The sequence below is a fragment of the Dermacentor andersoni genome, chromosome 1 (genome assembly GCF_023375885.2).
Source record: "Dermacentor andersoni chromosome 1, qqDerAnde1_hic_scaffold, whole genome shotgun sequence".
Taxonomy (NCBI): Eukaryota; Metazoa; Arthropoda; class Arachnida; order Ixodida; family Ixodidae; genus Dermacentor; species Dermacentor andersoni.
Window position 1 is genome coordinate 84,769,208 of NC_092814.1, and position 14,895 is coordinate 84,784,102.

General features: G+C 44.0%; 1 protein-coding gene across 1 annotated transcript in view; it reads left to right on the forward strand.

Annotated features, from left to right (window-relative positions):
* LOC126546312 (uncharacterized) overlaps window positions 1–11,886 on the forward strand; it is a 62,799-nt gene extending 50,913 nt beyond the window's left edge. The window contains exons 55-71 of the mRNA XM_072287588.1: window positions 284–429; window positions 2,974–3,097; window positions 3,178–3,320; window positions 3,387–3,537; window positions 3,615–3,760; window positions 3,837–3,954; window positions 4,036–4,184; window positions 4,248–4,362; window positions 5,447–5,604; window positions 5,780–5,873; window positions 5,935–6,080; window positions 6,966–7,095; window positions 8,003–8,127; window positions 8,293–8,377; window positions 9,161–9,321; window positions 9,410–9,521; window positions 11,506–11,886. Of these exons, the coding sequence (XP_072143689.1) occupies window positions 284–429; window positions 2,974–3,097; window positions 3,178–3,320; window positions 3,387–3,537; window positions 3,615–3,760; window positions 3,837–3,954; window positions 4,036–4,184; window positions 4,248–4,362; window positions 5,447–5,604; window positions 5,780–5,873; window positions 5,935–6,080; window positions 6,966–7,095; window positions 8,003–8,127; window positions 8,293–8,377; window positions 9,161–9,321; window positions 9,410–9,521; window positions 11,506–11,833 (2,431 nt within the window). The 3' untranslated portion in view covers window positions 11,834–11,886. The remainder of the gene's footprint in view (window positions 1–283; window positions 430–2,973; window positions 3,098–3,177; window positions 3,321–3,386; window positions 3,538–3,614; window positions 3,761–3,836; window positions 3,955–4,035; window positions 4,185–4,247; window positions 4,363–5,446; window positions 5,605–5,779; window positions 5,874–5,934; window positions 6,081–6,965; window positions 7,096–8,002; window positions 8,128–8,292; window positions 8,378–9,160; window positions 9,322–9,409; window positions 9,522–11,505) is intronic.
* The last annotated feature ends 3,009 nt before the right edge of the window (window positions 11,887–14,895 follow it).

Genomic DNA, 14,895 nt, shown 5'->3' on the forward strand with positions numbered 1-14,895 from the left:
GAATTCTGGACCTCCAGAAAGAGGACCCGTGGTTATTCAATGTTATACTTTGTAAAAAATCCTGCGCCAGATGTACAGGCGTAAATGAAACACTTTTCTATCGCCCATATTTCCAACATCATCTACGCTCTGACCTTAGTAAAATAATACAAGAACTTTCTTGTCAGAAAAAATCATTTTCTGGTTTAGAATAATACTGCAGCATTCTTCTATATTTAGCGCACAAATGTATGCGGCTGTCCGGATACATAATGCATTTAACCACATTCTTGTTATTTTACAGAGGGGTGCACCAGTACCAGGTCTGCGTGAGCAAGAAGCTGTACAGTCTTTGCAAACAAGACAAGCCGGTATACTCAAATGAGATGCTGTACTTTAGAGACAAGGTAACGAGCTTGTTATCCTGGACATGCAGCTGGACGTCTCCTAGTAAGTGGTCATCTCGCAGTGCGCCCGTTTCATTAGGTAGTTTTGCATCCAAGCGCGTGGTATGGCAGCGGCAAAGTAACACACATCAAGCATACTGTTTTAGCACTGACTTGAGGACCATTTCTATCACGCTGCGTCTCCGCGAAGCTGCAGTGCTTGAATATTGTTGCGCACGAGATTCTGAAAGATGGAAATGCTGGAGCTGCTGGGAACACCGTGGTATGTGCAACTCTCAACACACTATTCTCTACAGCGCAGGCCATACGTTCCCCATTGATGGTGCTATGGGTCACGCAGAATCTACTCGTATTTTATCGCCTTAGAAGAAAGCGGAAACAGCAGGTAGAGTCTTTGGCACGTCCGTTAAAAATAGCGCAATTTGCGACAAATCTACAGTAACGAAAGAATCAAGAATGTCGACTCGCATGTTTAAATAACAACCCGCAAGTTGTCAGTCACAACTTTCTTGCCTGGAGGACCCCCAACTTTATGTTGGAAATAAGGTGAAGGGAAGAAGTGAGAAGTAAATGAGTGTTTGCTCTTATAACCTTTATCTATGGCTAATATTGTGTGGTTACTTGATGCGCCGCGGAATAAAGCGGAACAGCAGGTTTAGCTTTCCGTACGTTCATCAAAATTAACGCAGTTTGCCATAAAGTGAATACCAACTTTCGCGTTGGGGGGCACGCGTCGTAGAAAGGATGTTGCCTCTATTTTGTAAGACTTGTGTCGAAATGTAAATGCTGTAGCTATTACATAGAAATGCACGTTAACGACCCGCCGTGGTTGCTCAGTGGCTATGGTGTTAGGCTGCTGAGCACGAGGTCGCGGGATCGAATCCCGGCCACGGCGGCCGCATTTCGATGGGGGCGAAATGCGAAAACACCCGTGTACTTAGATTTAGGTGCACGTTAAAGAACCCCACGTGGTCGAAATTTCCGGAGTCCCCCACTACGGCGTGCCTCATAATCAGAAAGTGGTTTTGGCACGTAAAACCCCACAATTTAAGAAATGCACGATAACGAAGGGATGCAGAATTTTGAGCCACATGTTGAAATTAGTGTTCACTCTCAGAACCTCTCTTTTTTTTACGATAATAACATGTGGTTACTTGATGCGCCGTGTAAGAAAGCGATAACAGCAGGTTTATCTTTTCGCACGCGTGCATGGTAAACCCATCTCCTGTGATATTTATACCTGCTAATCCTTCTAAACTTACGAATTTTAGTTTACGAATTTGGGCGCGATTTACGAGTTTACGAATATTATGTCAAGGTTTACGAAAACAAATTCTGTCCGCGAAAAAGATTCCCTCGTCGACCTCCGATTTTTCTGTTGGAAGTTTTTGATGGTGAAAGGACGCTCAGACGGGTGCTTGCTTCGAACAAGTTCCTGAAGCAGGTGAAGTCGGCAACAGCAGGTTGCTGATAAAGACACTGTGATCTAAAAACAATGTGTCGCTTGTCAATTTCTGCTGTTCTAAGAGTGTTGCTGCTTGTGTGCTGTGTCTGCCGAAAAAGACAACACATAGCAAGCGAGACGGGACCGTCTCGCTTGCTATGTGTTGTCTTTTTCGGCAGACACAGCACACACTTATATCACTTGTAACACTTGTATTATCGTATTACATAACATAGTAAAAGGATTGATTGTAAAGACAGGTCAGTGGCCAGCCGGAGCCAAGTCAGCCCATATGCATGCGTGGCCGGTTGCGCCGCCGACGGTATGCCAGCAGCGTAAATTGATATCGTGTTGTGCCCAGTGTATACGAGAAAGTTTGGATAAATATGGCCGATTCGAACATTCGGACACGCAAAAAAAAAGTTAACGTCACATTTTTGTGGCGTTCTACTTGTTATACTATGCACGTATCGTGGACAAAGTGCGCAATCGTTTTATGGCGGTGATCTTGAAAATGGGATAGCATTTGTATTCCATGTGCGCTGAGCAAACTCTTTACCTTTAATCAAGACCGTTACACGAGCAGAGTTTGATCATCAGGGCACTGGCTGCAGAGCCGAGGTTTCTCACGCACACCCAAAGACTTCAAGTATCACGTTTAAGCTGCCTAAGAATGGCAGAGCGAGTGTGAGCAGCTTCGGCTTAGTTCCAGCATCCGTGTCCGCATCGCATGATCTGAGCAAGCAATAAATGGCCACGGCATTTTGCTGCCATGATCACCAAGGACTTCCACGAGGAATGCGACAGACGCCATTCTATGAAATGTGCTGCCGCACTTGCTTTTCTTACCACTATTGGAATTACAATGAAGTTGAGCACCTAAGTGGCAGGCACCCCACTTTCGGAGATGTATTGTGCGCATTTATGAGCTGCACTGCGGCTTGCTGTGAAGTTTCTTGGGAACTTCTACTTTGACTACGTCATACCCACTGCCATCGTTGACATTTCTTTGTAAAGAAGGCTCTAAATTTAAATGATGTACTAAGCAACAGCTGAGCATAAGATCTCCAGTTTGATTGCCGACGGCAGTAGTCTAAATTTCAAATGGCACAAGTGCTAAAGTGGTAATGTCCGTTTTTTAAGGGGGACGCTGCGATGTCCACGGCATGCTTCAAAAGATGGCCCTTTGTGCGTCTGAACTCGAACAAGCAGGCATTCCCACTGGTCCAGCTAACAACAGCATCAGTGAAAAAATGGCGGGCTGCAGGTATGCTTCCCAACACGATTGGGCCACATTTCTGTATTGTCATAGTGTCACACACCTATCTGGCATTCTCTTCTCTTCAGAGCTTTCACAACGTACAAGACATGCCTGTCCGGCACAATCCCTGAGACGTGCAACAAAGAGACGAACCTAATGGAAAGCAAGGCTGTTCACCACTTTACAGTCGACATTCCCAACAAATACGCGCGCTACTGCGATTACAAAGGTACCTAAAGCTCGCACGCTTCAGTTGATGGGCCTGTTTGTTTCAACGCTTCTCTTTTTTTTTTAGATGGCAACGTGGAAATTGCCAGACAGCTGTCACGATGTGACGAGGAGTCTTTGAGGATGCGGTATATTGAATGCAGTCAAATTATTTCTACGGAAGTGATACCGTACACTGATGAACCAAGTGATTCGCCACTGCTCAACGATGCATGCAAGTATGTCATACGAGAAATGGAAACTTCCGGGGACTTACAACAGTGCGAAACCATTTTCTCTGGACATATCTGAACAGGGCGATGAGGAAGTACCAGAACTGCATCGCGAAGATTCCTACGCAAGATTGTTCAAACGGTCTTAAGATCCCATTTTCTGAAGAATCCCGGTACTATGTGTCAGTGCTCAAGAAAAAGTACGAGTGGGTGTGCAATGGCAATGGCGGTATGCATTTTTTTATTTCAGTATATATTGCAAAAATGCATTGAAAACAGAATTATTTTGAGTTCTTTTCTTACAGATTACATGTGCAACCCCGAAATATTACTTCTCTATTTGTCCAAGTGCGAAGCAACGTTTATGAAATCGCACGTTAATGACTACGTCGACGTCGACGTACTTGGTGTCACAGACTGCAGGTAAGGTGGGGCTTAACATGCATTGGTCTTACACAGAATACACCGAGCACAACAGTTCTTCATATGCATATTGTATTATAGGGAAGTCCAAAACTACCAATGGTGCTTGAGAAATTCAATATTTGAGTCAGACTGCGAGTATTACCAAAACATACTGACATCACCCGAAGTCCTCTACTTCACGGACAAACTTCTCAGACCGTATACCAAGAGCTGCCACATGAACCTAGGTACTTCATTCAAGTGAAGGTGCTTATCACGGAATTAACTAATACGTCATTCTCAAATTTCAGATTGCCAGATTGGTACATTGTACAGTCAGTTGTCGGAATGCACACCAATTATAAAAGTTAAGGTCCTGCCGTTCGTCCAGCGAGGCTGGGTGCAGAACCCCATCACTGCTTGCGGGTAAGAAAAAAATACTGTTCACTGATCCTGCACAGGCCTGTGTTATCTGGTATATGACCCACTGAACTTCTTGCAGCTAAGTTTCTTTGATGGGAGCATGGAAATTTGGTCATGTTGGTCTTGCATCGTCAGGAAACGACGACACACAGATACACTGACACGCACAAAACACTTTGTGTGCGTCGGTCTGCCTTGTGTCATCGTTTCCGCGCATTTTACCTGAAGATTCTTTGGCGGAGTCGCCGTTATGACGTAGTGCTCGAATGTTGGCAGCAGATAGCCATAAAATTGTGAAAATTGCACGGTTGCTTCTTTTATACGTACGTACCTACGTACTTACATGCGTCATGTGCATAGAAAGAGCATTCATAAAAGTGAAAGTTATTTTTAGGTATATGTGACTGCGGACAAACATAATGATACTAATTGTAGGCGTTTCTTCTCACGGAATCTTACCGATACCGTTAAGAGAAAAGTGTGCGATCAGGATATCCTACCAACACTAACCTATTGGACTGAAACTTGTAGAATAAAGAAATTTGAAAAGAAGCTAAGTACCACGCAATGAATGATAGAACATAAAACATAGAACATAAGATGCTAGGCGTGACGTTAAGAAACTGGGAGATGGTGGTATGGGGACGGCAGACAGGTGTTGCTGACATTCTAGTCGAGATTCAAGAGAAATAAGTGGAGTTGGGAATGCCATGTAATATGTGAAGTAAATAGCCGATAGTTTATTTGATTATCAGAATGGGTACCACGGGAAAAGAAATGCAGTCAAATACGGCAGAAGACTAGCTAATGTGATGACATTAGGAAATTGTCAAGCATAACGTGGAGCTCGGCTGATCCAAGACGTTGGTAATTGAAGATCAGTGGGCAAGGCCTTCGTCCTGCAGTGGGCATAAAGATAAGCTGATTATGATGAAGAGTGTGGCGAGGCGCTAATATACTCGGCTCTTGGATTACCATACTTGAGCATTATTCACGTCTGAATAACCATGGTTGCAAGTTGGTGTTTGTTTATTTGCCCAGAAGCGAAAATATCGTTACTGCAAAGCTGCTCGTTTTGCGCTCGCAGTGGCACCAGGGAATACCAGAAGTGCTTCAGGCAAGCGATGCAAAAAACAACCTGTGACAGGAATACGGCACTGTTTAAGCTGGCAGAAGTGCAATACTACAGGAGCTTTCTCTTCAACGCTTACAATTGGACCTGCTTCGAGCATGCGGCGCCCGTTGGTGAGTAATTAATTTTGTATATCATTTAACAATGTCGAAAAACAGCTACCACTTTTCAGCAAACAGTAGTGGTAGCACGGTGTTTTGTCAGGCGATCGGTATGCAAGTGAACTCTCAAGCTTAAATGAAGAAGCGTTCCCTTAGCGCATTTTGTATGTGGGTTTCGTTCTTTCAGGCTCATGCGACAAAAATCTAGTGCTGCGAGATTTGCAAAAGTGCGAAGGATCTATATTCCAAAATACGACATCTAAAAAGCCAATTTCTTGCAGGTTAGTGGGTGCCTGCGTGAGTGGTAGTGCTGTCTCTGACGTCTGTCTTTTCATCTTGCAGCTCTCTCTCCATGGCTAACTTTCTGAACTGCGTGGATAAAACCAACATGAAGCTGGCCTGTAGTGCTGACCCGGAGAAAGTCTCAGGCATTGCGAAACAAGCGCGAGAAATTCTGCTCGACTACCGCGCAGCTTGTGGCTTTGACCGTAAGCTAATTTCGCAAGTCATCACTCCACTCGTCCTCCTACTTCCAATTAGTTCCCACACCCAAAAAATAAAAATAAAGATACGTATGACAGGTACTTGGCATAAAAATTAATAATGCTTATTGGCATGTTTATCTTATCGGAACGAGGTTAAAATAGAAGATAACTCATATCGTCTTCCTGATTAGCAGGAAAGTTTTCGTAAGAAGGAAGGCTACCAGACGAGGAATGAAAACTGTTTTATCTTATATCCCTGGTTAGGGGGACGGCGAATGAAAGTGCTGATACGTGAAGTACATTATTTTGATACTTATTTAACCAGAACCGAACAAATGTTCGAATGTATTTATAACGCCACGCAAACCTTCAGCAACTAAAATTTAGTATTATTGCGCGTCAATCTTCTAATGTCTCAGCTCGGCAGTATTCGCCATGATCGGGCATTAATCCTCGCGATTCGGCATGAACACCCATTGTTGCAGTGATTCCGTTTCTAGAAGGCTTCTTCTACGCCCCTTTGCGAGCCGCGATAGTTTTTCCGCGATTCCATGATACCGAAGCAAGAAACATAAAAGGCACTATACTGTCAAATCTAGCGAACACATAAAAGCGCCGCTCTAGCTAGCCGCTCAAGTAAAGTCCTGGCTGGTTCAGTGACGGCATTGGCCTGGAAGCACTGCCCTTCCTAAATATGGCAACGCGCCGAAAAAGCATTGTGAGCTGCAATCTGTGTTTGCTGCAGCATACTGTCGGTAAAGAAGACGTTTAGTACTGCTGTTCCCCGCGCCTGTATATTTTTAAATGCCACTGATATTGTGCCATTGATAAAGCATTGTTTCAACTAAACATTATATACGACGCTTGAATTTTTTTCTTTTTATGCAGACACTGCGACCTCCCTCGGCAACAAATTTCTGTTGAACGAGTTTGAACGGTGTCAACTCATGTTAAAAAAGTCTGATCGCTTGCTCAAGTCGGCTCAGATCCGTGAAACGAAAGTACTTGATGCGTGCCGGTAAGTATTTTTCAGCTGAAAGGGCCTAAGAAAAGCTTCCGTCTGCTTTCTAAGGCTCGTTTATGTCGTAGCAGGCACTTTGATCGCCACTAAAATTTGTGGCATTTTATGGATGTTCGTGTGGCTCGCATGCACGGAGACTTGCTAACTCGCTGGCATCATTGTGCCGGCCTATGAGTCTGATACGATCTCTCAGCTAAGCCTGAAATACTAAAAGATTTCTGTTACAATACTGACCTCTTCTGTATGCTTTTGTTTACCTTTTCGTGAGGTCACATAAGCATAAATGTGTTCCGTAGTGCCATATTTTCCTCCGACTACACGTCAGAGCGTGTTGAAATGACGGGGCAGGAACTTTTGGAAGTATTCACAATTTGTTTTCGAATTTTATTGAAGAGAAAGTAATCAACAAAGATTGCACTTTCTTGTAACTTTTACGCCTTGCGATTTCTCCAAAAATACATGCGACTCTGTGCGAAGCAACACGTTGTTGTATTCTTGTCAGTATATTTGCGCCAGAAAACTTCTTGAACGGATCGGCTTAGCGCGTGCCGTAGCATTTAGTAAGAATAAAAGAAAATTATTCATTGGCAGAAAGTTCATGTTTATATCGATGCTTCACCTTTACCTACTAAAATTGGTTCCCTACAATTCAGAAGCTAACACTTTCCTCCAAGTTCTAATAATTATGGAGATATATTTAATGATTTCATCTCACTTTAATTAATGACTTAATCACTTTAATCAGTCAGTTCCGTGGACATAGGCTGATTTTTATCCTGCATGCGTTACAAACATTTTACCGTTAAGGCAATAAAAGTGTCAGATGAAATGTCATCGTTCAGGTGTTGCACTTATGGAGGTACCACATGAATGAGTTTAACTGTAGTGAATAATTGTTTTTCAGGTCTCTGCAGCTGTTTTCTCTATGCACCGAATCTGCTGTTATACTTGGCAAGAACGTTGACAGCCCACATGCAGCAGAAGTCCGCAACGCATCGGAAGCAATGGCTAGTAGCTATGAGCTGAAATGTGAGTGCTCTATAACTGTACTGTTTAGACGAGCGGCTTTATATAGCCTCAACTAGCGGTAAGCACTTGTAATTTTTTTTTGTCACGCATATCTGCAGTTTTTTTATATGTGAATTTTCACACACAAAAGAAGAAGAAAAGAAATTCGTGTTTCTCTGCACGCAGGTGCGCCGAACGAGTGCAACCGGAACCAAGTTGTGGACGATTTGCTGCGTTGCTTTCACTCAAGCGCTGTTTTCTCCAACTGCAGGTGAGGAAAGAGTACGGCGGATAATATTTCAACAGACTTAGAATATTGTTGATGCACCATCACTGCAACGAGCTTAGATGTAAGAGAATACTGGCGTTAACGTTTTTATATCATAGAGTTTCATGCGGGAAAACGTGCTTATCTTCTACGTGATGTTAAACCCTTTATATAACATTATTGTGACAGTACACATTCAGTGGTCGAACCTCTACGCGTGTCTTTTGGGGCCGTAACGGTGAGAATAGGCCGAAATGTATGAAAACTACGTAAAATCTACTCCAAGGTCTTACATCATGCGCACATGTCTGATGTAGCGAAGAAACAAGCAGCTTCGGGCGCCACGCTTCGTTTTTGTTGTCTTTGCAATATCTAACTCCAACGCCATTTTTCGTCCTTTGCAAATTTATGAACGCTACGCCAATAAAGGCAAGGCTAAACGCATGTGGTTGTGGTGAGGCTGTAGTAAATCTTCGGGCGCACGCTGAGGAATTTCTTCGCACGCTAATTCGTGTGCATGGTAGGCCTCGGGAGGGGGGGGGGAGAGCAGTTATGAGTTTTCGGAGCGATGCGCCTTTGACTACTGCAAGGAAGAACGAAAACATCGGAGCCTTCGACAGCGGCATGTAGCTTAGGATATTTTTAACTGCCACTGTAATTCGATATGAGCAATGCCGCACTGCAAAAGCCGCATATTAGACGTTTACAGCTGCGCAACGACCTGAATCAAGCTTCGCATAACGCTCTGTTCTCATGGCATCGTCGAAACTCTCGTTACCACCGCAGTGCGACGCTGAAGACCAACGCCACCACTCTGGCCGAGCCATGCATGACGGAGGTGTTCAGGGGCCATGCCTGCGCCAGAAAAGTCGATGTGGTCTATGTCGCGCGAGAAGTGTTGTTGGCCAAGGTGGAAGCGCACAAACGTGACTGTAACATGCTTAGATGTAAGAGAATACTGGCTTTACGTTTTCATTTCACAGAGGTTCAGAGGAGAAATTGTGCTTATCATCTGTGTGATGTTCCCACTCACAGCCCAGTACCGTCACTGCAGCCATACGGAGTTTTCGAACTTCCTGCAGAAATGCTACGAAACCTTTTTGAGAGAAGTTACCGGCAAGTCTATAGCCACGCCCAAGTTCTGCAGGTAAAAGAAAACGTTGCTTTCCCTCCGTGTGGAAAGCACCGCACTTTGATTGATGCGCATTGCTTTAGCGAATACTTTCGCCTCTCAGTATTTAGGCTCTTACATTTGCTGATCTTTGTCTCCATTCCCTCGTACTGTTGTTTCAGTGCACTGCAGTTCCGCCTACCTGCCCGCGGCAGTGGCTTAGCGGCTACGGTGTTGCGCTGATAAGCGCCAATATTTATCGAGGGATCAAACCCCGGCCGCAGGCCGCACTTTCGTGGGCGCGAAATGGAAAAACGCCTGTGTCCCGTGCATTGAGGGCACGTTAAAGAACCCCAGGTGGTCCAAATTATTCAGGAGCCCCCCACTACCGTGTGCCTCATGCAAAATCAAATCGTGGTTTTAGCACGTAAAACCGAACAATTCAATTCAGTTCCGCCTACCTGCTGGCTCTTTTTCTCTTAGCTTGTACAAAAATGGTCGACTACTACTTCCTTTCAACGCGTGGAAAGATGTAACTCGGTTCGTAATCACGTATGGGACAAAAATCTGTAAAATAAACGCTGGGAACTTACTTCATTCGTCGGCCAACAATTTCTAAGACACAACAATATGCTGAGCAATCCATGCTATACGCGTACTATGTGTGGGTTTCACTTCAATCTTCAAGGTTCTCACATAACGTGATGGCCACTGCATTCTTTCGCCATATGAATAGGGTCCACTTTAGTTGTTCCGGCGGCGCTATATCATCCAAGTGACCTTTCAGGAAAAAAAAGGAATGCGATCTTTTTCGATCAAATAAATTGCGGAAACAAAATATTAACTGTCGCCCTTCGTGGTCCAGCAATAGCCTCGCACTGCCGGCTTTCTTTTTTGAACTAGTAATAATGAACACGCTGGTTCTATGGCACAGCTTTATAATACCAGCTATGAGCCATGAAATTAATTAATGGCTAGTGTGACACAAATATTTGTGGTCGACGTTCCACATGTTGCCCGCTATTTAGTGGCCAATTACTACGGGTGTTGGAACAATGAAATTTCTGAATCTAATCAAATACGAATAGTGGATAAAAACTACATTCGAACATCGAATCGAATGCCGAATTTTTCTAGTGGCTACAGAAAAATTACACATAAAGGTTGTTTGAAGTCTGTTTGTTTCAACAGGTAGATAAGGGCAAATAAGGCTTCTTTACATTATTTAATACACGTAATGCTATTCAGAACTGGATGCCCGGTCAACTGAAAAGCTTTTAAATTAGAAACAACTGAAATGTGTTTGTATCTGGCGCACTATCACAATGACAGCAATGAAATACGGGAACAGCCCGTCGCTAGATGGACATAGAATTCTGTGTTCGTTGAAGGAGCATAGCGTAATAGTGCATCGCCGAACATTGTGTAAAAGAGATGCAAAGATGGGGAGATTGTCCAAGTAAAGAATAGCTTTGCCTAAATTGACAAAACAAGTTTGTAAGCTGCGTAAAGGTGAGAGATCCTTATTGAATGACTGGAGACTAACCAGTCCATGAGTTCACTAGGGAACTTGTGTCTTTGCGCAGCGACTGCGGCTCCCCTGTAGCAGAGCCATACGGAACAGCCGTCACTACCATCTGTTTTTCTCCGTGTAGACTTCTGAGGACTTCTATCCCCCCTTTATATTATAACATAAAATAAATTCTACAATTTCGAATGCTGAATTCTCGACTCGAATACGAATCGAATAACAGAGAATATTCTTTTCGTATTAGAAATTTCGAATATTCGCACTGGCCTACCTTTGATCGTAATCGACATCTACACATGGGGAATCGTGCGATGCAATAGTCGAAACTAACATGGCTAAACAATGAAAGATTGGCCTTCATTGCTTTTCCGCTAGGATGATCGGACAACCTGGCCATTTTTACGCGTGCACCTTGGCGCACCTTTGTATATAGCGAACACGGCAGAGTTCTCCAGGTCACGTGGCTTTCTGTATACCCGCTCATTTCAGAATGTACCACAAGTACGCAAGCTGCGTCGACGAAGCGAGTGCTGAGACATCCTGCTTCAATGCGACCACGATGCAAGCCCCGTACGAAGTCAGCCTGCGCAATTTCACCTCAAAGTACGCGCAGGTCTGCACGCAGTACATTCGCAGCATGGAACACAACGACTCGTCGTCTACCGGGCATCGCAAGGACATCCAAGCCAAGCATGCCTCTTCGGATGGCGAGGCTTTCACTTCTAGCAAATCGTCCTGGACTGTGGTCGTCTTCTGCCTGGCCATGATTATGACCCCTTTTCTGTTGTCACCATTCACATTCCGAAACTTCACGTGAAACTTGTGCTTAGTGTTTGTGTGTGTGTGCAGTAAAACATGTGTACAGTTTAAGCATTCGTTCTATTTGCGTTGAATATGTCAGCCCAGTACAAGAAGCTGCAGTTATGTCTGACACGTGGTCACTCTCGATCTTTATTTTTATTAAGTTAGATTTATCTATACAAAATATTTAATTTAGAGCTCGAATTTATGTTCTCCAGCTTAAGATGTTGCAGTTTAACCATTGTCATAGTGCCGCATATGCTCCTTGGTGTGGTAACTGCATACGCAAGTGGGCGCCACCGGTTTCTCTTAATGCTGGATGCCTCCCAACTTAACTGTTAAATTACATTAAATACAACTAAACGAATGTGCTTCTCATTTTTCATCGTCGAGGCCGTATCGTGCACCCATAAACATGGGGAAATGGAAGTTTCATTGCTTCATACTCGAGCGTTATAGCAGCTGAGCGCCGGAGCAGATTGATTGATTGATTGATTGATTGATTGATTGATTGATTGATTGATTGATTGATTGATTGATCTCCAGTCATGTCCTGGTCTAAGCACGTAATGTTTATGATCATCCAACATTCAAGGTACTCGTTTGAAATAACGTTGAGCCAAGCTTTCTTGAAACGTTTGAATTAAATGCTATGCAAAGACACACATAACGCACGCAATTTTATTTTAAACTATGCGCAAGGAACTGTTCACGTTCTTCTCGATCGCAGAAGTTTTGTGTCGTTTGGCTTCGCGGAAGCACGCATCTAAACTGTTTCGTTTTCTACAACACGTTTTGCAGCATAGCTAATACACGTCTGTCTGTCAAGACACTCCTTGGCTTTGAGAATGGGTCTCGTACCCCTGACACGGGTCCAAATGCCAAAGGCTCCCACAATACGTGTTTTTATCCCCTCCAATAAAAGCGCGCACATTTGTGTACGCTACTTGCTTTTGCCGGTTCCATCCAGTTGTGGCGGGAACAAACCACCGACATTAGGCAGCGGATAAATTGAACGCTTTGCTTACACAAAATTGCGCCATTTCGCTCTATAACTGCACGGAATATTGCAACACACGACTACATTACTCAACGCACTTCCATGTTTGAAGGGATGGATGTTCGACAAGCTGCGTTCCGTCAGCAATAGTGAAGGAATAGCTTTTCCTTTCTCGAGATGGTTGCATCCAATAACTTGTGCATGTTCTTTCAGTCGGTGACTGAAAACTTTTTTTTTTTTTGTAACGACTCGCCGTGGTGGCGTAGTTGGGTGTTGCGCTGCTAAGCCCAAGGTTCCGGGATCAAATACCGGCCGTGGCGGCCGCATTTCGATGAGGACGAAATGCAAAAACGCCCGTGTGATGGGCATTGGGTGCGCGTTAACGAACCCCAGGTGGTCAATATTATTCCGGAGTCACACATTCCGGCGTGCCTCATAGTCATATCGTGGTTTCGGGCACGTAAAATCCCAGAGATTAATTTCTTTAACGTGATAGGGCTACACTGCATATGAAATCAAGACGTAATCACTTTGTTGTTGCGAACATTCACCATAAAATGCAGAATTGATCATTCTACCACCTGGAATTTCTTTCAATCTAATTCGCAGCGCCTTTTAATGAAACTATTTAACTTTGGAACATTTATGGCCAGCCCTTGATAATTCCTAACTGGAGGAGTTAACTGCTCAGCCTTATCCACGCGATCGTAGCTCGCAGTCTCCGTTATCGGCACATTTTACTCTCCGAGAAACCGACAGAGTAGCCACGCCAAATCCTTGGGAAGGAAGTACGGAAAGATTACTAAAATTATTCACTTCAAAGTGGATATTTGATACACAGAGTATAGTTCGTTACTGTTGTGAATGGGAAAAACATTCTTGGCACGGTCAGACCAGTTTTATTTCCGTCTATCTATCTATTTTCGTGGGCTTATCGCAAAGTTAGTGCACTCTAAAATTGTGGGCCGATCCCGGAGGTAGAGCAGTCTAGAAATGTGGGCCTAACCTCGCTTATGGCGCTCTTCAATGAGGAAAAAAAATCCTTTAAACGTTCCCCGAATTCATTTTTGTCTAAAGAAAGATGCTGTTATCATACCTGGATAGTCATCGTAAATGAGTTATGGAGGAATTTTTTTTTCATTCCATTATTCTGTAGCGAAGAGAGAGTCACCGGAATGTCTGCATATAGGGCCATGTCAGATTTATATATAAGCCGAGTCTTGCTCTTGTTCCCTAGGTAAATGGTGTCACCCCCTCTGGGGGATCGGTCATGAATCGGGCGGTGAAGGAACTGTTAGCATTTTTTTTTTTTAATAAATTGGGGTGAAATGAAATAAGTATCTTGCAAATAGGATTGAAAGTGTCAGCTGTTACAGGTATGAATAATCATACCTCACGAGAGCTCCTTCGTCGTCTACTCGGCGAGAAACATACATACCAACAAACCCATGCCAAACACCCAGGTTAGCAAACAAAGAAGCTTTGATTAATCTAAAATATCACAGAAAAGGAGACACTGTGCTCCTGCCAAAAGTGCTACGACATAGATAAATCGACAGCCCCAGCCTGACTTCTAGATGCGCCTAATTCTTAGCCGATACCATACAGCGGTTATGCTTTTGATGTCGTTGCTACTATGCGGCTTAACAGCTGTTCGCTGTCTATCACGAGCAAGCTGTTGAGAATTGCGCAGACGTCCCCTACCACCCAGATCTCGCATTCTTTTCCCTTTTTTTTGTTATTTGTTTTCTGTGTTCAAGCCTGTTTAACTAATGCACGACGCCGCAACATGGCACCTGGGTTAAGCCTGCACGCCAGCCAGCGCATGTTCCGGTTGCGTTTGCTGCGCAGTGTCCTCATCTAAAGTACATAACATACAGTGCACCTGGTCGCGCTGTGGCACGAATAATCGCAAGAATAGCCAAGCTCAACATCAGAGTTCTTTTACAGCGAAGCTGTATATGACTAGGGTTCCGTGCATTTTTGTTCTCCGTGAACTACCATCAATGGCTCATACCCCCGTAAGCATTCATGCTCCCGTAAGCAAGGAAAAATGCAATGGCTCATAGTCCCGTAAG